Here is a 22,249-nt window from a genome sequence, read left to right on the forward strand (position 1 = left end):
ACCTTGCATGAGGCCTCTTTAAGTTTCATTACATCAGTGTACTGCAGTCACATACTAAAGTATATTCAACAATTTCCATGTCATCACATTCAATACTGCTTTAAAGCTGTATGAATCATTTTCAGTAGTAGCTTCTTCCCTATTGTGTTTTCCATTAACATACACCTATCACAAAATGAACAGTAGTTCACTAAGTTAAAAACCATGGCCTAGATGTATCAAGCAGTTTGCGATTCGCAAAGGCCGGAGTTCATAGAATTCTGGCGTTTGCGAATCGCAAACGGTCTTTTTGCACATTTTGGCACGCAACAACAATTTGCACAATAAGGAATCGCAAAAATGTGCGATTCCTTATTTTGCTTTAGCATTTAAGGAATCGTAATTTTGCGATTCCTTAAATGCAATGTATGTAGCATTTTGGAATTGCAAATTTAGGTTAAGAAATCGCAAATTACCACCAACTTGTAGTTGGTGGTAATTTGCGACTTCTTTTAAAAATGCATAATTTGGCATTTGTGAAGGTGGCATGAGGCGCACATACATGCTCATCAGCATGCTTCCAGAAATCCAACTTATGTACGTTTAGACAGAGACCGTCCAGCTCTTTCAACAGGAACTGCAATGAGGCACAAGCACAACACCTTAAATAACGTCAAACTCATCTATCTGATCTTTTAAAACACCCAGCACATGCCCTGCCACTTGTATTTTGGAGATTAGTGGGCCTTTTCTGAGCGCAGTTTAGTTGGAAGAAGGGATGCTACTGTAATTGACAATCACAGCATCTAGGAATCGGATAAAGTTAACCCTACAGCAATATACTCGGCCACATTAATTACAACCCAGGCTGCGCCAACAAGGCCCGAAGAGAGGCCTGGGCTGTCAGATGCATTAACGCTTACACGTACCCAGTACCTCATGAACCAGATCCAAAATAGGTGATTAGAAAGCTTTTACAACGTGTCAGAGAATTATTCAGCACCAGCCGATGTGGTGGTTTTTCAGGCGCCTTATTAAAAATGCTTTCCTTTTAACAGTGTATAAAATCAAATATGTATTATATTCCTCACGTTTCCCTACATTACTACAAAATAATAATAATTAAGAACAAGCAATGGCATAGCCAAGAGGTCTCACCTTTGGGACCATATAAGCATACCCAGAAGCATATACAGACAAAATGTAGAGAGATATGCAGTGAGACAATACACAAAAGGCAACATGCAAACACAGGTGGTTGTCAATGGATGCGCTGATGGCTGTTAAGAGGAATACATAGTTAAAGAGACTGTTGGATGACTGTATGTGCATATTAGGGTGGATCGATGTTAATCACATAAGTAGCTTGATGCACATGCGAACATATGGGTGAACAGCCGGGTGTTAGAGGATGGATCAATGCGCAGCTAAGAGTGGATGGGTATGTGCTTGGTTGAAGGAGGTTCAGGGATGAATAGGTATGGGTGGATATACAACTTTACGCAGATCCATGTGGTTAACTGAGCAGGATAAGTGTGCGTTCAAGGGTGGTTGGGCCAAAGATTAAGTGAGTGCATAGCTGGGGGCATGGGTAAGGGTAGGATGCGTGGATGTAATTGCATAGGAGAATGGAGGAATGCATAAGAATGGGAGTGGATGCCTCCAGCAACATTTAAATTAAATGAGTCATGGTTTGCTCGTGACATTCTAAACATTAAAAAAATTGGGACCAATAGAGGATTAGTGTTGAATTAGCATAGTGAAACATGCAAGTAGATTTTAAGTAATGGATAGGTTAGTCAATTATTTGGATTTGGAATGATTGCACGCAGAAGGGTAGATGAGGAAAAAAGGTTTGTATTTACAGCACAGGTTCACAAAATGGAAACTCATCGAAAATCATGTAGGTGTGCAATAAGTGGTCTTAAAACAGGCACAAAAACGAAATAGCAATTGATTCATAAAATATAGTAGCATGCCTTAGGGAACATGTGTGGATTTGCATTTTAATAGTACATAAGCTCGTATGCAAGTGAACATACTTTTTCAGTATAATAAAAGAGCTTTCCTTGCCTACTCAAACAACTGTGACCCCATAAGCATAACCTGTACTAGGCCCAGTTTAGTCAGAACCCCTATGTCAGCCTATTAATATCTGAAGTGTAGGGTGCAATTATTGAATTAATCTCTGCCAAATGTAACTACCCAGGGACGAATTCTAGTCTATTGCTTACTGTTCCAATACACACAGCAAGCCCCCTATGCAAATCAGTATAGGCCACACCACAAAAAAGGGACCACTAAAACAACGAGGCCTACTATGTTTTTCTGTGTTGTCGAGGTAGGTGGTGACTTTGCAGCAGGTCATTCTTCATGCAGGCAACAGACAATAGGTTTGCTTCCTTGCAGGATTCTCAGGCTTTCCAGCACAGGGAGCACATATGCCCCCCCCTCTCCCTGCACCGCATCCTATCCCAGATCTGTGTCCCTTCCCACCAGTTGTCTTTGTCAGCCCCAACAATTTCATCACCTTGCCCCTACCCCGGTCTCATACACCTCATGTGGTGTTGGCCCTTGCCTCTTGTGTAGACATGCTGTGCAGGAGTAAGTGGTGTGGGTCACCTTACTGTCAGGTCTGGAAGAGGTGGGCAAGAATGAATTCCTTCAAACCCAGGAGAGGCAGGAGAGCACCATATGCATGTTGGGAGACTGACTTGATTTTTGCTTCACCTTTGGCTTGTTTGAAACTTAAGAATCTGGATTTTGTATGTGAACATTCCGGAATTATGCTTTGGATCAAGTTTTATGGGCATTTCTAGTACTCTTTCCTGGAGCCAGGCAGTATTTTTTACTTTTAATGTTTGTACAGACACAGGACCCCCATCAACACCATCTCATATTCACTCCACAAATAACTTTCCTATCATTAAGTATTGTTTTTTTATAAATAATTCAGCACCATAGGAGTAAGTTGTGTTGTCCCTTGTGAGCGTCCTGCTTGAGTATGCCTGTTGATTAAAGTTCTAAGTGTTGGTTGGAATTTAGATTGGATATAACCATATATTTTGCTGACATCTCAACATTTTCTACACGTCTTAACACCACTATACAACACAAGGTAGGTGGTAGGGTTTGGCCCACATAGAAGGAAGAATCATTATGTCCCTGTAAATGCATGTTGATAGAGATTAAACAGGAATACTTCACACGGCCCAACTGAACGAGCATTAAATGCCACGGAAGGAACCAAAAACACTGCTATTAAAAAAGAGCCACAAAACTTGGCAGCTAAAACATTATGTACTCTGCATAAACAAATCCTCGAGCATCCAGACCGAGGGCGCCTGTAATTCTCTTTCCAAGTGACCTATTAGCAACATGCCGATAATATAATTCAATTTCTAGTGAGCACTGAGCAGCATTTGTTTCCTATTAATTTATACTATTGCCAATTTGCCAATGCTTGTATACAATGCAGCCCTGTGCATTCCGTCCCGGGTGCTGGCCCCCACAAGTATTGTTATATTTATATATATGATTCATGCTTGTTTCCAATTGCATGTAGATATTCTGTTAAAGAAAAGTGCACAGTGCACTGCATGGCAATCTTTTCCCAGCCAGACCCTGCATACCATATTATTCTATGTGCATGTCCCCATGTTCATAAGCTTCTGTTACAAGAAATATTTTTAAGTAAAGTGCTTAGATACTTCTCGGATCCAGGTTCATGCCATTAATCAAATATGTACACTAACTGAGCACCCCTGGAATATTTCTCACTCTTTCAGACTGTGGCCTGGTCCTGACCACTGGACCGAACTCTACACTGCACATCTGGGAGACAAGCAGGCGCCGCATGAGTGGATATGAGAGAACTTCTTCATCTTGCATTGGCCGCCATTCGAACAATGAACAATTAGCTTGAAACGTGGAAGAAGCTAATAATTTTGAAAGCAAATATGCAAACAATTGATGGAGCTGCCAGAGACAGGGGCAGCTTCCTACTACATAATGTCATCTAGGCCACTTTCAGATGTGTTCAAACAATGAGGCATTCACCCAAACTTGAGTCACTCCCTCGGACTTTTAAACACCTTGAGCAAGTGAGATACATGCCACTTGACTCCAATGATTGGTAACTTTTTGTAAGCTAGCATTCTAATAGACAGCTATATTGCCTTTTACAAATACATTTAAAAAAGCCTCTATTCCCCATTTTATTACCCTCCCCACGGTTTTCGGTCTTAGCAGAAAACTGTTCTTTTATGTCAAGGGGATTTGCTAGAGAACTTTCCTTTCCAGCTGGTGGCATCCCAACGTGTCCCAGCTGAGTTCAATGGCGAATAGGAGTGTCTTCAAAGCCCCGTGAACTTGACATGTTCAATCATTCTTTTATGTTCGTGGGAAGAGTTTCAGGCCATAGTGGTTAAGAGGGAATCTTTTTACCACCTTAAACATTTGTAAGCATAGCTTGAAGACGGGGCTTTCTGTGACTGCACTATGCACATTTCTGCCCCAGGTGTGGAGTGCGATATGTGCTGGCAATACAATTGTTTTAGAAGTAATTCTTCCAGCAAAGTGCTGCTAGTGGAGAAATGTAGTTGTGTTTAAGCTATACGCCTAATCACATAGGCCATGCATGCCCCTTTTAGAGACCCCACGTCAAGCTCTAACATTCCAGGTGCTTTGCAGCAGTTTTAAGACGTTGTTAGAGTTTCCTATTGCGCAAATGGGCATAAGTTCTAATATTTATGTTTCCCTCATCTTCATTGCTTAATTCCGCACGAGAGAAAGTGTCACTCATACTCGTTATTGATATGTCACTAGAATTTCATTGTAATTCTGAGTGACTGTCACTCAGAATTACAATGAAATTCAGCAAATGTCACACATAGCAATCTGAAACCTTGGCAGCTATGCAGGGCTGCCTGTAATTGTGAGGATATTGTACTTTATGTACTAACTACTAACGGCGGGTAATCAAAGAAATAACTGCTGCCGGCCGCCTGTGGGGCCCTACCTGCCCGAGTTCACACATGTCTGTCTCACTCTCGGTCCGCCGGTCCGGACAGCAACCTGGCAGCCTGAGCCTGCTGCAACCAAAATGGGTGGTGGACCACCGACTAGGCTGTTGCTGCAGGGCACGATCGTCGACCGGTCCGCTTTCTTTCTTCAGAGGCTCGGAGTCCGACCTTGACCTCCGCTCCCCTCCGACTCGCGCTAGTAGTAGTCTCCACCACAATGGTCCGCTTCTGGCTCCTGACAAGACACGACAGACAGTCCATCTGGAAAATGGCGGCTGCTAGTAGTAGCAGGCTGCTACTCCAACATGCGCGGGAACTTGGAAGAACTAGAGACTGCGCAGAGCGGGTCCCCTATCCCAACTCGTCACAGGGTGGGTCTCACCACGCCCTGTGACGAGTTGGGAGGGGGTGGGGTGACAACAGCAAACTCTGCTCTCCTCCTCTGATTGACGTGGAGAAGTTAGCAATCCCGGGCTTGTGTAAAAAACGCCCGGGGCTAACTTAATCTCCACGCCATCAGGGGGTGGAGACTGGGCCTCCAGGCTATGTCTTTGCCTAGCTGATGACGTCACAGCCTTCAGGGCTGTGAGGTTCTCAGCCGGCAAAGACATAGCAGGTGGTGCAGCGCGGCGGTATTGGCAGTGGGAGGCAGCAGACTCCAAGACAGTCCCCTGTGTTGTTCTTTGCGGCCGCCGGCCGATGTGTTCTTCTTTGCGTTTTTTTTGTTGTCTTAATAAAAAGAGAAACGTACTGCTGCTGGTGATCTTTATTTTTTAGCTGGGGCTAAATTACCTGGGGCGGAGCCCCGACGCCCACAACGAGAAACCGCCACTGATAACCTGATTGGTACAGGACACCTTGTCAGCCCCTATATAGTGCACTATAGGTGCCATGGGCATAGGTGCATCCAAGGCCTACCAGGGGCTGCAGCATATCTTTTGCCACCCCTGGCTGGTTCTTAAATTGACAACTGGCTGATCACTCAGCTGGGGCAAGTTGGTGTAATCACCTCTTGCTTAGATATAGTATAACTATATCTAAACCTATATCTGGACACATATAAACCTGTGAGCCACTCCTATGGAAGGCCTTATCAATCCTGGAGGCAGAGTGCGTGGTTTAATGTGAGATGGTGCTCTAGCATGAGCTGAGCCTGTCTGCAGCTGTCGGGAACAACTCCCTAAGCTGTTCCGGGATAATGCCATACCATATACTATTAAGTGCATTATAATCCTCGCGGTTATATGTCAACTTTGGTTTGGCTTTATCAAAACATGTCGTGTAAGGTGTCATACGATTTGGATTTGGAAAACTATCCCCTCGACAGTCCTGTCGACGGGGATAGCATTCCACCCCTCTAGAGGGAGACGACATGTTACTTTGCTAAAACGCGGTTGATTTTAAAAGAGCCTCAGCATCACAAAATGAACGCTTCTGCCACAGACACGAGTCTGACCTCCTGCTGCTGACTGAAACTCAGCACAGGAGGCCTGGACAAAGGGTTTCCTGTCACAGGGAGGTGTCACACCACCCCAGACAGGAGATAGTGGATTGTAGCAGGGAGGTTTGAAAGAAACCAGACACTGCCTGGGGAGCACAAGGCTTCCCCTTGCATAATCCGGTCGAACCGGTTCTGGGGCCCACCAGCCCCAGTCCCAGCACGACCTGGACAAAGGGAAAGGGGTGTAACCCCCCCCTTCCTGGGTCCCACCCATAGGAGGGGACCTAGCAGGTAATCCAGCCCCCTAGATTGGTATAAGAATGGGAGCAGTGCCAACACACTCAGATTATCCTGATGAAACATAAGAAACGAAACTCTGGACCCTTCGACATCCTACTCGACGTAGAAGACTGAAGAATCTCCCTTGTGGTCAAGGAGTGACCACCCTGTGCAAACAGACACCATCCAGCACCTCGACGCTTGCTTTGTTGCAGTTCCCGCTGGAACTCGAGCGACAGAGATCGACAAGACCAAGCGAGCCTGCCTTCTAACAGCCCGATCCACAGTCCCTGCAGAGATGAGACCCGTGGAGACGACCGGAAGCGTGGGGCCCGCCATCGTGGAAGAACCACGAGATGCTGACCGTGCAGCCCACGAGTGACCCTCGAAGCTGTACATCGAGGTTTGATAAGCCCACACTCTTGCACCGAAGCTCACCTCTCTACACTCACCGAGTGCTGCGTGGGGCCCTTCTGCATCTTTTGGCTCAACGCGTTGGCCCGGTCACTTGCCCGTTGGCTTATGGCCCCTGTGCCGGCGAACTACGAAATCTAACTTGTGATTCTGGTTGCTCCAGACTTGCACCCGCTCCTCTGAAAAGGAGCACCCGCTCTGACCCTCCCGGTCCGAGTGAGAAGCAATCTTCCAGTCCTGCGTGGATTGCTCTTGCCAATTGTTGTTTGCTCCAATCCTGAAGCCGACACTGCAGACGGCGAGAGCCTTCGTGGGACAGCTCGTGATCCACTCCTGGACGTCGCAGATGCCCGAGAGCCCACGTGGCAGCGGAGAGAAGCTCCTCGACAACCACCTGATTGCGCCCGACATTGCCTGGTTCCGTCCTGGTTCCACCCTGGTCACTGCTGAGTGACCCAGACTCTGTCCCCTCTGCTTTCAGGTACTCTACAACTCCGATCCACCCTTGGATCACACCGGACACTTCTCCTTCACGACGCCTGCAGCATCTTCAGCTCCAAGCACCATCAACCAGCGTGGCAAAACCCGACACTACTTCGCACCTGTGCACCCGCTTCCTGTGGGTGAGGTAACTCATCAACGCCGGTGTTCCCACACCTCTAGTGTATGTGTCTAAAGTTTCATCCTACTAGGTTAAGTGGAAGTCTCCTTAAACTATAACTTTATAACTTTTACGCACCATAGACTTTGTATTGGTGCATGCGTGTGCTTTAAGCGCTGCACCCGAATCCCGCAGGCTTTTCCCGACTTCAGCATTGCGAGTCCCGACTGCTCCCAGCGATTCCCTAGGCCCTAGGCCTAACCACTGTTCGATTGGTATCTCTTTACCACTTTTTTAATATATGGTTTGCATGGCCCCTAGGCCTCATCCATAATTGTGCAACTTTCATATGTTTAACTGTGCTTTTGTTTTAACGCTTGTGCCTCTGCACTCATAAAGGGTACAGAGGATTATTTTAGAAATAAATACATATATTTTTATATATAACTTGTGTGGTGTCCTTTCATTTGGTATTACAGGATTGTGATTGGTAAAACAGCTCGCTTAACACAACCTCTTGAGTTTAGCCTTTAAGGCTGCTTAGTCCATGCTACCACTAGGATAGCTTGTCTAGAAGGTTGACTTACAACCAGACACCATAAGGGATTGTTTGGACTGATGCAAGGTGGTTCCAGAATTGGGAACATCATATATCAGGCCAACTTCTCACAAGAGGGGAGGTTATGAAATGTGTAGCAAGCAAGTAGTGAGAGGTAGATGAAGTGGTGGTAGAGAGAGCGCTAGATGTAGATAACCAGAGACTCCGATACACATAAAGAAACAGGTTGTCAAAGCGCGATGAGGGAATTCTTTTACTACAGGGAGCTCCTTCCTCTCCTCAGCCGTGCAACACAAGTGCCCATATACAACTAAACAGCTTTCTTTACTGTCACCCTAATCAACTTTAACCATCTTGCCCTGTGCCATTCTTCACTGAGGGTAGAGTTGTTTAGCTCCCAGATCATTTCCTTCTGGCCTCTTCTCTCATGCATGTTTTATTGTGGTGTCTGCTTTCCCAAACCTTTCATTAACAACATTTGCTAAGAGTGGAAATCAAGAGGTCTCAGTGTTACGGAAGTCTGTCACAGAGGGAAAATAAATCTAGCTTGCACGTGTTTCTAGTGTTAACCACTGCATGTTGTTTAAAGTATGGCCAGTGCATATTGTGCTAACTGTGGAAAGTGCATAAATCCCAAAGCCGCAAATCTAAAATGAAAATGAATACAGGTCAGAGCTGGGTCAAGTACAGAATGCCGCAACGGCTAACACGGTCTCCCTTTGTACAGCATCCATACATTTAAAAGATGTCCCCAGAAACTTCCCACGTGAGTCTTCAGAGAGCATTTTAAGAAGACATGAGTGTGGTTCTGCGCTCGTGTCAATTTCAAACATCAACACGGTGGAAAACACATGAGCGTGTATGTAACACTAATCATGGCATGATATTTAAAGAATGAACAGTGTATCAGATACAGGCAGCTCAAACAACAAGCATTGGCTGCGCGGACGTAAAAGTAACGCCGCGCGAAAGCTAAATTAAATAGAAAACGGGAAAAAGTGCTGTGCACGTCGCACGCGCTTGTGCGCGTAATAGCAAACTGGTGGCCGGCCTGGGTAGCACTTTTAAAGCACCTACTAAATTTCTCTTAAGAACAGTGCATACGCTGACTTTAGCGAGACCTAAAAACGAACAAATCAATCATTTCCGCATGCTTCTTTCGAACACAATATGTACTCTAAATGTTGTTACACAAACTTTAAAATATCTATTTATAATACATAACATTACATTTTAACAGTTTTCACAAAGTACGCAAATGTGCCTCACATTTTTCACATCATCCAGGCAATGGAGACTCCTCAGGTACCATAACACAGTGAGATTTACTGCAGGTGCACAGGAAACTGCAAAGAAATAACAAAATACCTTAAGAAAGTGGTACATGGAAAGGGAGAAAAATGGCATGTGGCTAATATGTATTAGAATGTATTATTTGAACAACCCAGTTCAGAGCCACAATAGAAAATAGTCTGCAGATCTACCAAGCCCCATCTAAGAATATATATAACAGTGCTTACTAATTTAGATCTGCAGTTGCACACAGGGCAGTCAATGATCCCAAATCTGCAGCACTCTGTTTCCCCATGAGCACAGTTCAAACTTGAAAAAGAACCTCACATTCTCTTGTCTTATCCCACACAGTTAGAGACCATTGTCTGCCTCACTTACCATTTGTATGTTTACTGTTTGTCCTTAATTTGTCAGTTGCCCCATTGCCCAATTGCTTCCCCCTCTCTGGGTCCCTGGTCTACCCAATACTTTCTTTGATTTTTCCCCTTTCTGACACTGCGTTTATAATTTCCTCTCTCATCTATTGTTTTTTTCTGTCTTTAGTGAGTTTCTCTCATTGTGCCACCCATTCTTGAAGGTTTCTACAGTCTGCCCTATTCTGATTCCACTGTTCACCAGCATAAATTGGTTTCAACTGTCTTACCCTTCTCTTTGAGTTTCTGTCAGCCTTTTGTGTGTGTGCCCCCATGTGATGTGTCCTTAGTTTGCCCCCTGTTGTTGGCTTATTGGGTTTAGCAGTCTACACAGTCCGCATCATGTTCTTTTGTTTGCTCACCATTTAGTGTCTACCCTTGTCAATTCTTCACAATCTGTCATCTTTAATTATTAGCCCCTCCACTTACCTGGTAAGTATTTATACTAATCCCACCTTATTAAAGACCCCTAAATTGGCCACCATGCAAGCTTTTGCCATCTTTTCCACTCATTGGTGACCAGTATGCCATTCCCTCTGTTGGATCCCCTCATCTGTCCAGCCGCCATTCCATCCTCTTTTCCCCGGCTCCCACTCACCCACTGTCAGGTTCTATTGTATACCCATGTTTTCAAGCGCCCCTATTTTTGCCCCTACCAGTTTCTACTGCCTACACCTTCAGATCATGGAGTTTTGTTTGCTCCGCCCTTCAGTTAGCGTTTCTGCCTCCTCCATCCGATTTCCCAAATAAATTGGGGAAATGGAGTATGAATATATTTGATTATTCTCCGTACCTCTTCCTCTAGCCTGTCTCATCACTAACAAGATAGCCTAATGTAAGAGCGAACACACACTCTTTAGTCCCCTGTCTGCCTCCAAGTAGCCCACGTCTGGTGTCAATTAATGCACTTTTTCCCCCTACCAAGCACGGTCCCCACTCATTGGCCTTCCAAAAGCCTAGTCCTTCTCTCATCCTTCTCCAAATCAGGGGAAAACAATCTGTTTCTTCACCTGCCTATTGGATAACACCTTTTTGAGCCCCACAGCACTCCCCTCCATTGTACGTCAATCCACTCTACACCACTACACTCTACGTAACAACACTTTCCAATACTGTACGACATGACACTTCACTATTCACCACTCCACTCTGCGCTATTTCCCTGCACGCTGTACGCCACTCCACCCATCTCCACGACACAATATTCCACTGTACAACAGTGTACTCCAGTTTATCCCAGTGTGTGCCACTCTAAATTACTCTATGCCACTGTACGACACGCCACTCTACGCAACTCCCTCTTTACTGCACTCTAATCTAGGAAACACTACCCCACTTCACTACTCCAGTCGAAACCACTGCACCCTACTTTATTCCACTCCAACACACTTTACCCCACTCTACTTTACTCCATTGCAGAACATTCTAATCCACGCCACGCAAGTCCACTCCACTGTACAACACAGCACTCCACTCTATTACACTTTACTCCACTCTATCCTACGTGAATCCACTAAACTCCGCTTCAGTGTATGATACTTTACTTTTCCCCGCTCCACTCTACCCCACTCCACAACACTCTCTTCAACTCTACTACACTCTATGCCACTATACTACACTATCCCCGTACACTCCACTTTACATCTCTGTACTTAACTATGTCGGTACACTCCAGTGTAGAACACTCTACTACACTCTAATACACTTTCCAACCCTCTACATCACTCCACTGTACGAAGCACCGGTCCAATTTATGACCCTTTACTTGACACTATGCTACCCCACAATACCGTACGACACTATAATATACCTTATTTAATGCTACGTTACCCAACTTCTCCCTATTCCACTACACTTTGCCTCACTCTATGCCACAGTATGACAGTCTACTCTATGCTGCTCCACTATACGATACCCTGCTGTACTATATGCCAATCCACACAAGGGTATACTACACTCTATTCCACTTTATGCCAATCCACTCTACACCACTATATGACACTCTAGCACATGCCACTTTACTCCTTTACTTTAAGTCACTATGACATGGCACTCCACCGCTGTACCACACTACTGTACACCACACCACTCTACTCCACAATACTGAACTGTACAACACTCTACTCCACTACATTGTGCAACATTCTACTCCACTATATCAATGGCCCCTACTAGATCATGTGTCAGATCTGCCAGTTGGCGCCCCTTAATAAAGCCTTTCTGACCTTGATGTATGGTAGAGCCAATGACACCCCCAATCTGTTGGACAAGATGGCAGCAAAGATCCTGTAGTCTGTATTGAGGAGTGACATCTACTTTTTCTCTACCCTTGACTACCCTCACGTTGGATGCAACCAAAGCCTTTGATAGAGTTAACTGGGCCTACCTGGCGACGGTTATGGATAAATTCAATCTAGGTGAGAGGTTTCGTCGTGTGATAGCACTCCTATACAAAGCACCAACGGCGAGACTACTCCTTAACAAGTCTTTGACAGAGGCTTTCAACATAACGAGGGGGACAAGGCAGGGTTGCCCGCTCTCCCCCCTACTCTTTAATCTTTATATTGAGCCCTTTGCTCAGGTCCTAAGAGAGGAGAACAACATTCCATCGTTTAAATTTGGCAGGTGGGAAAGGCGGGTAGCGCTTTACGCGGATGATATTCTTATCATGACATCTGACCCTGACCTTGCATTTCCCACGGTTATCAAGAAAGCGGAGGAGTTCAGTAGAATTTCGGGGTATGAAGTGATGCCAATAAAACTGACATCATGGCTTGGAACACCACCACCTCACATTTTGCTGTGACCACCTCCATGCGATATCTTGGGGTTAGAATTATTCAGGAGGTTGGAAAAACTGCAGAACATAACCTAGATCGGGTCTCAAAAGAATGCCAAAAACAGCTAAAGTCTTGGGTTCACCTCCCCTTATCCATCTTGGGGAGGACAAACCTAATAAAAATGTCTATCTTTCCTAAATATACGTTTCTTTTCAATTCCATCCCCCTGGTTTTTGACACTAAACTGTTGGACAAATATCAGCGTGAGATAAACTCCTTTATTTGGAAGTATAAAGCCACGAGACTGGCATGGAAAAAGTTAAGGCGAAGAAGGGAGGGTTTCCTCTACCTGACCTGCAGTACTATGCATGGGCCTTTCAACTCTCATTCTCTAGAATGCTTTTAAAAACACCCATAAATACATCTAGATGGGTAATGTTTCGGGCTATGCTAGAAGGTGACGATCTACCAGCTGACTGTTTTCTCTTTAAGTTTGGGGACCACAAATTTTTTAAGAAGGTGAAATTAAAAAGTCTACAATCTTTGGCCAAAAGCTGGTCAATAATCCGAAGTAAAATAGGGATAAGCTATTTTTTAAATCACGCACCTATGTGGGACTCACCGGGTATTCCACCTTGCCTTAAGGACAGTCTGGCGATGCCTTTAAGGGACGCCGGGATAGCGATTTGGGGAGACATGCTGTCAGTTGGAGAAAGTCAGGTCAGGCCTTTCCAGGTTCAAGTACATGCAGTTGAATAGCTAGGCCCAAGCACTATGTAGGAAGGGGGTCCCCCTGGGTAAAATCAGTAACTTGGAACATCAGCTGGATATAAAACTGGGGGGCGGCAAGGAGATTTCAATTTGGTACTGGATGCTTCTGGAGGAGATAGATGGAAATTTTAAACTTCTGCATGATCTATGGGGCGGAGAGTTTGAGACCCAATGTGAGCAGCTGTGGATCGACTCGTTTAACCTCCTGTATAAAACAGTGAAAGCAGCTTGGTTGAGGCGAAATCACCTCTTCACGGTACACCACGCATATTTGTCTCCCCTAAAGTTATCCAAGTACCAGCCGGGGAAAAAATTTAATAAATGCGGCCTGCCAGAAGCATCTGACGTTCATATGTTTAAGAACTGTCCAGCTATAGCTTGCTTCTGGGAGGAAGTGAAGGACTCTTTGCACTGTATCCTCAAAATCTCCTTGAACATCACTCATCTTTAGAATTGATGACAATATCCGCGGTCATATAAGATCTCTCCTCTTTTATGCGATCCTTTTGTCAAGGAGACAAATTTGTATGTTTTGGGTTGATTCAGCTGCGCCAACACATGCTGGTTGGCTGACGTCCCTTTATCAAGTCTCCAGGGTGGATATGGCCAGATCATGTAGTACACAAAAAGTAGCCTTCTGGGAACTGTTGATACAGTGGAGTTAGGATTTCCGGGTTTTTTTTGGGGGGGGGGTCCCCCGGGTCCGATGATTATGCCTGTATTGCTCCACGAACCTTCGGGTTTGGTTCCCTTCGGTAAATACTCCGGTCCAATAGGTGGTAAAACACCGGTATGGAGTCACCTAGCTAGCCCTTAAATTGCTGGTAACTTCTTCCGCCATTAAGATACCTGTGCCTTTTAGCGAGAGATATGAGCCTAGTGTTCAGGGGCTCATGCTTACGCAGACAAGTAAAGGTGGCTGGGGTTTTTCCACACTTGAGGGTTAAGGCAAATGAGGACAAAAGAAAAAGGAAAAAAAAAACATTCTACTCCACACTATGCAATGTACGACAGTTTAGTCAATGGAACTCAATAACACGATACTGCAGTCAACAAAACTCCACTATACAACACTCAAATGTACGACATGTCACTCAAAGATACTCCTCTTCACTATATGACAGCCACCGTTAACGTAGTGTGGCAAGTGAGGTGCACAACTTATAGTAAATATAATGTGGCGCGCAAATTATAGATTTAAGTTATAACTAGAAGTTTAGAATTTCTAGTGTTTGTATAGTTTGCCATACCCTTCAAATAAGAATGCTGTATGTATTTTTCAGCAACACTTCACACTACAGAACGTATCTTTGTAACATTCACAAAAACATAGACATGAGGTTAAATCTGTTATGAACTCCCGAAAGAAAAGGCATGTCAAGACAGGTGACAAGGATGATGAATAAGTACAAACATTACCATAAAAATCAATATACCGAAACCCTGCGAAATAAATGAAAGAACGTCTTATATCAAGCAATCCTGCTCTATCAGTGCACAATAAATAATAATAATAAAAATAATAAAAATATCAAAGCTACTAGTAACTACTGCTACTAATAGCCTTTGACTAGCTGCACTGGCTGAGCAAACAAAAAGGACACATTTGCGAATCCGTCTACTAATATGGATGGACTGGATTGTCTGACTGAAGTCATGTGTACTTTTACTCGTTACTCAGGGCTTCTGGGAGAACTGGAATTTGGTGGACGCAGATTAGGGGAAGGGGCACAACTCAACTAGGAACTACTGGGCCACAACCATGATCGTTGGAGTGTTTTGCCTATGGTGTCCTGGGGTCCATTCTACACTGGCCAGGCAAACAGGTACACTCATATTTCCCTTGACTCTAAGGGTGGCGGGGCGGAGAGTTACAGGCTTCTCAGGGAGGTTGTTTTGGGGCAGAGACTCAGAACTCAACAGTCCAACAAAGGACACAGTAAATCGCTGGCCATTCCAGTGCCAGTTTTTTATGGTGAAAAGGTGGTCTTTTAATATCAAAGCAGAATAGGATACTGCATAATTACTGTTAATATGACTAAAAGGTTAAAAGATCTCACTCACTGTTACACCGTATTTGATGTCCTGCTCCAAACTACACAGTGACCACCAATGTCTGTGTTGGCTTCCCCTTAAGCTGTTGCTTCATCAGCAGTTCTTAAGTTTAAAGAGTCTCACTGGCACGGATAGCTTCCTACTGCAGGATTATCTTTGTAAGTTTGTGATACAGTCATTCAGTCTTTGGAAGCAAGGTCTCTAGTTACCTGCTCAGCGGAGACACAAACACTAGCTCTGGATGGGGCGAATGTCTGCTTAAAGCAGCAGCTGTCTTACCGTTCTCTCATAACGCTAAAGGTTTTATCGCAGCAGGCTGGACTGATTTGTGCTTGTCTTGAGCATTTTCGGTCGTTGGGCCAGGGCAGATCTCCAGCTCAAGAAACAGCTTCTTGATGATTATGCTCCATATCAGCAGCATCAGACCTTTGGGCACACTGCAGGATTGCCGTACAGCACATTGTTGACTAGCTCAATGTTTATTTTCACAGTTTACTTAAAGAGCCATGCTCTAGGAAACCAGGCAACTACTCGGGTAGGTCTGGTAAATGCTCCCGTTTAGCAGTTGGCTTTTTCTTGGTGCTCCACACACCAGGACCACAGCTGGGCTTCAGCACATTCTCGCGTCCTACAGTATCTGACACTCTCCTTCCCTCTCTGAGCAGTAGGCTTATAGGCATACCAAAAAATGTCCCCAGACTTTGGACAATGACCCCTCACCTTTGAGAGACTGGCTGTCAGGTAGACAACAGCCCTGGCCTAGGGCAGCTCTTCAAGTACTCTGTCGAGCACTCCCTTTCTTGGTCAATAAGAATGTGGAATAGGAACAAAGAAGGGTAATTTGGTCCCACTATTATACTCATTTTCCAGACAAAGGAAGTAAAGCCACAGTCTAAGGCTTCAGAACTGGTTTCAGGATGGTTCCCGTTCATGTAATTTTCTATCAGTAGTAAAGACAAAGCCTTTGTGCAAGCTGATGGCTCTTACAGCAGGTAGAGATGATGATGGCATCAAACAGGAGTATCCAAAACATAGAGGCAATGAAGTGCAGAGACTACCGCCTGGCTGTCAGCAGACTTGCTAAAGAAGTAATCCGGTACAGAGAAAAGGGCAGACACTTCTTTGTTTTTAACAGACTCAACTCCCTTACTAAATGGCAGTGCTCAAGAAAATCTAACCAGCAGTCTCTTGCAAAAAAGTCCTCACAGAATTTCTACGGGTAGCTCTCTCTCCATCCTTCCTCACTTCAGTATCTGAGTCTCCACCCTACAGCCACAGGAATGCAAACAATACACTTCGATTGTCTAGATAAGTTGTATCTATCCTCCATTTTGTAGTATTCTAAAACAGGAGTCATCCAAAATGGATCCTACTGCCCCAAAAAACATTCTCAAACTGCATTAAAAAGTCTCCTGTCTTGTATGGGCCACACATGAATAGTGCACACACTCATTCAACATCACCACTATATGTCAGCATGAGGATCTGGATGCAACGTTGAAGCGAACTTTAACTTGAAATGGGGCTGGTAGGCAACAAAACTTTCTGACACAGAAATAAGGTATGTACAAGACTATTCATTCACAAAAATCAGTATGCTGAAATCACCTCTTTAGGTCAACAAGCCAAGACATGTAGAGAAGTACCATGTCAACAAGAGGACACAACTGGTGTAGCTCACAAGGTCACAGAACCTTCTCTGCACCTTGGCATTACCATGAAAAGGTCTAAGTATCAGTGAATATGCTTGATTAGAATGACAGCTCAGCAAATAAAAAGTCGGGATACCAGTTTCAAATGCAGCTGGGTCACTTAGGGCAAGGTACACACCCATATACCACACAGGGGACATTTCTGGTCAACAGTATCTCTTCAAACCTTTGTGCTTATTATTAAGCATCATAGAAAGACACATTCTCATCCCAGTGTCACCAAAATTGAATATCTCCATCTCAACAGTGAAACAAATCCCAATAACACGAACATACCAGAGAGAGAGAGTGAGTGTGAGTGAGTGAGTATATATTTATATATATATATACACACACACACACACACAAGAAGTGCTTTAGTTAGAGAATCACAGTACTACAATTCACATGACAATCTATGTGGTCGGTATTAGAGTAGCAGGTTTTCGAGTGTGGATCACATCAATATACCACAGGAGCAGCTGTGTGGTCAACAAAACATCACAGATGTTGGAATAACAGCACTGAAATGTGGAGCTTTCTATTATATTACTACGGTATTGATGACATTACTTTTTATAGACAGAACTAGTGAAGAAGTTGTAGGTGTGGGTCACAGAACTACAATGCTTGTGTTAGTGTGAGTAGGACAAAATAGAGTAGTGAGGATACTCTTGGAGGACACCATACAGTAGTAGGATGTGCAGTGTGTTTCTGTAAGAGATTCACTGTGAACCAATATAGTTAAAAAGAGAGTAAGAAACACCCTGTCCAAATCATGGTTCTCCAACGAACTCAAAGAACTAAAAAAATCATGTACAAATCTGGAGCGCAGCTGGAGATAAGCTTACTTCCCATTGGTCAAAATAGCACATAGGAAGTACCAGAACGGTTATTATGCTGCCATTAAGAAAGCCAAGGGCAATTTTTGCGCAGAGCGCATCGCTCTGTCTAAAAACAACTCAAAATAAATTTTCTCCATCATCCAGAGTTTTTTAAGCCTTGCGCGGAACGTATGGTCGTTCCTGCCTCTGGTTCTTGGTGCAAGAATCTTTCCGGTTTCTTTATGGACAAGATCCAAACGATCCAGGACAGCTTGGGGTCTGGTTTCCAAGTGCAGGTGAACACCCCCTCCAGACTGCCCCAGACCCTGACTTAGCTCACACTTTCTTTACAGCTTTTTTACCCATTCCTCAGTTGGACACATTGGCCATCCTCAAATCCCTTAAATCAGGTTCCCCAGCATATCCTTGTTTAGCTAGGCTTAGACTACGCCAACGCCTTATAGATCGGCCTTCCTGGCTATCAGCTGAAAAAGCTACGGACGGTCCAGAATGCGGCAGCAAGAGCGCTGCTGAGCATCTCTGGTAGGTCAAGTACAAAGCAACATCTCCAGGATTTGCATTGGCTCCCGGGGGGTTAGCGTGTCCTGTTTAAGGCTCTTACCCTTGCCCATGGTGCCTTCAACAAATCCGGGCCCCTGTATCTCAGAAGACGCTTAGATTTCTATGTGCCTACCTACACTCTGCAGGGAAATGCCTCGCTGTCATCCCTCGTTCCCGCCTTGCTAGAACAGAGGGCAGCTCCCTTTCATTCAAGGCGGCTAAAGCCTGGAATTACTTTCCTTACGAGCTGCGAAACACCCAAGACCTTAGGCTGTTTAAAAAACAGTTAAAAACCTTGCTTTTTAATTAAAATCCAGCCTCAGCACATGCCTCTCTGTCTCCATTAAACTGGCTTTCGCACCGGGAAACTATTGAGTATCCGTGCGCGCTACAATTGTCGCATAACATAACAAAAGCGGAAAATTTATCAGTAGGAAGTAGTACTTCGGGAGGTCGGGTGCAATAAATCGGAATGTAGATGCAGCAGCACAGACAGCCCTTAATTTGTTAACTACTGCTTCTAGTTCCATTTCTAAAATAGGTAAAAATAACAAATATACAGTAATTCAAGAGAAATATAAAAGTTACTTACACTTCAAAGAGATGCGAGTCCCATTGAACATCGTTTTTTGGAACCAGAATAAATCCTGGGGATTGTTCTGAGGAAGAGAAAACATAGGTTAGTGGCTGTAACAAAAGTTGTCCTGGCAAGAGCCATTACTTTAATTTTTAGCGTGCACATCAGCAGAGAGGACCTTGGTGCTTGAGAACGATAACATGAGTCAGAAAGGAGAAGATTACAATAGAGTAAACTCCTAAACACTCATTAACAAGAGGCCAAACTGTACTAATGTCAAGCGTTTGATATGCATTGAAAAAATGTATGGTGATCATCCACTGGATATTAACAGAAGCCACAGTCTTTCCTGGACAGTTGTAGGCAGCCACAACGTGTGCCTCTGCGAAACTGTATGGAAGAAGAAGAATCAAGATAGCACAGCCGTAGCTATAAAGCAAGCATCAACAAAGTTGATCTGAGGATGCACCCAAAATGGGGTAAGGAGGAGATGCTGGGGTAGTATTTTATAATGTAGGAAAAGAGGCTGTAAAATACAGTGTACTTTGAAGCCCAAACCTATCAATTTAAAATGAGAGAACTAAAAGTGAAGTCACAAACATTAGAAAAAGCAAATCATTCCACCATACAACTACTGCCCAGTCTTTCAAATTCCTGTCTCTTCGAAAATACTTAAATGGCTGGTCTCAACTGCCTAACCCTCAATTCTAACAATTTGCGATATCCCTTCCAAACTACCTTGTGTGTTCTCCACTCCAATGAAACAGCACTCATATCACTCTGCTCATCATAACAACCTACCTCTCATTCACACTCACAACCCTCGATTCATCAACAGCTTTCAACATCATTAAGGTTTCCTTACACTACACTAACATTAGATGGTGGTTCAGCACTCAACTGTTTTACTCTACTTCTGAGTCCTTTTCTGATGACTGGCAATCTAACAGACCTTTTCCCACTCCACTACCCTTTAGTGTTCCCCAAGGATTTGTGCTGGGTATTCTCTGCTTTTCATGCTACCTACCATCCTCAGTCTAATCTTCTCTTTTGGGCTCTCTTACAGCTGACACTCAAATATTCTTCTATTTCCCTAATTCTGCAGGCGTTCTATAATCGAGTATATTCGATTGTCTTGCTGCTTTTTACCACTCGATGTCCGTACGCCTTTCTTACAATGAACCCATTTAACACAGAGATCTTATACTTTAACCCAGCTCCTCTAGGACTACCTATACCAATAACAGTATCAACTTTCCTCCAGACACCGATCTTCACACGTCAGCAAAAAATCAGGGTATTATTGTTAACCACAATAAGCCTCACCATCACAAATCTACAGCACAATATCAAATACTAAATAAAGGCAAAATCCATCTGCATTCTCCTTCCCCCATATTACTATTTATCAGCAAACTGGAGAACTGAACGTTTTTTGCGGGCCTTATGATACATTGCTTGGCATGGCCTTAAAAAGTTCGCTCCAAGAGTACTACACAACCTTCCAAGAGCACCAACTACTTCACACCCTCGCCATCAAGCAGGGTTCATGCCTGCTAAAAACAGGCCACATGCAAACGTCTAACATTGTCTTCAAAGACAATCCTGTTACATCCCAAGATTAACTCTACTAACTTATCCAGCTAGATTCTCTAATGCAACCTAAGATTAGCCAATGACCAATTCCTAATTACCACAAAACGGCAGTAAATGCCGTCCAGATTAAGTCCTTCCAGCTTCTTGGGTTCACACACTGGAACACACTCTATTGTTTAACAGTGCCAGCATAAAGCAAGAGCAAATCAAAACAGCACTTAGCCCCACCTCTCCCTCTTAAAACCTGATAGCAAGGGAAGTTAACTATTCGCACAGAATGCCTTAGCACTGTAAATATGAGGATTGTGTGAAAATACCCCTACTCTAGAATGCCTCTGCATGTTGTGTTGTTTGACTTATAGGAACAACATTGCTTCCAGTTACATGGATTGCTTTCCATCGTCCAACTTCTTATGTAACATCTACCGTCAAAATCCATAATGGCTTCCTGTAGTTCAACGCAAAATATCTACAACCTGTGTACCAAAATAAAAACCAGTACTAAAGTACATTTCTGACTGAAATATTACTTAATGATATAAATAACATGAATAAACAAAATGATTGATTTGCTGTGCAACTGGTGCTGAAAGGCGTGAGATTCTAAACGGCACCCCATATGAAAGAGGTAAGGGACTTGAGGGCTTCCCATATGGCTGTGATACAGAGAATACTACTGGGCGCCAAAGAGCATCGCACAAGGAAGTGGGGCAGTGGATAATTTATACACCTCAAGGATGTGGAGGCATTCGATGGATCTCATAAGGGAGGGAGCACACTAGGCAGGATCCCATAAATGAGGGAGCACTGAAAGCTGTATCATAGGCAAGTGGTGCACGAACATGATTCCATAAGGAAAGGGGACTTTGGACTGGATCTCACAATGGAGTGGGGCTTTCAAGAGATATAAAACAAGCATTTACAATGCAATGGTTTTGCCTTTGTTAAAGTTAGAGCTATTGGCATTGCTCTTGACATTATATTTATTTATGTTTTTTTAACATAAATAAATGGCATTGCCATTTACAATGCCACTAGCTTTATCTCTCGCAAATGACACACACAAACACACACAGAGCCCCCCCACACACACACCCATGCAGAGCCCCCCCACACACACCCACACAGCCCCCCACACACACAGCCACACAAAGCTTCCCACACACACAGCTACACAGAGCCCTCCACACACACACCCACACAGCACAAGCAGGCAACAGGGGCACACGGAGGCACAAGCAGTGGGTGCATCGGTGGAGCCGAGTGGTGGGTGCATCGGTGGAGCTGTGTCGGTGGAGCTGTGTGGTGGGTGCATCGGTGGAGCTGTGTGGTGGGTGCATCGGTGGAGCTGTGTGGTGGGTGCATCGGTGGAGCTGTGTGGTGGGTGCATC

At 44.3% G+C, this 22,249-nt stretch overlaps 1 protein-coding gene across 3 annotated transcripts in view; it reads right to left on the bottom strand.

The window, feature by feature from the left end:
* Nucleotides 1-22,249, bottom strand: part of LOC147692482 (Golgi-pH regulating cation channel-like) — a 543,103-nt gene that overhangs the window by 499,237 nt on the left and 21,617 nt on the right. For all 3 annotated transcript variants that reach the window (XM_086938693.1, XM_086938691.1, XM_086938692.1), the window contains exons 2-3: nt 19,278-19,344; nt 9,567-9,643 (exon numbers count right to left, since the gene is read on the bottom strand). In XM_086938693.1, coding sequence (XP_086794819.1) covers nt 9,567-9,643; nt 19,278-19,344 — 144 coding nt within the window. The remainder of the gene's footprint in view (nt 1-9,566; nt 9,644-19,277; nt 19,345-22,249) is intronic.

The sequence above is a fragment of the Lissotriton vulgaris genome, chromosome 9 (genome assembly GCF_964263255.1).
Source record: "Lissotriton vulgaris chromosome 9, aLisVul1.2, whole genome shotgun sequence".
Taxonomy (NCBI): Eukaryota; Metazoa; Chordata; class Amphibia; order Caudata; family Salamandridae; genus Lissotriton; species Lissotriton vulgaris.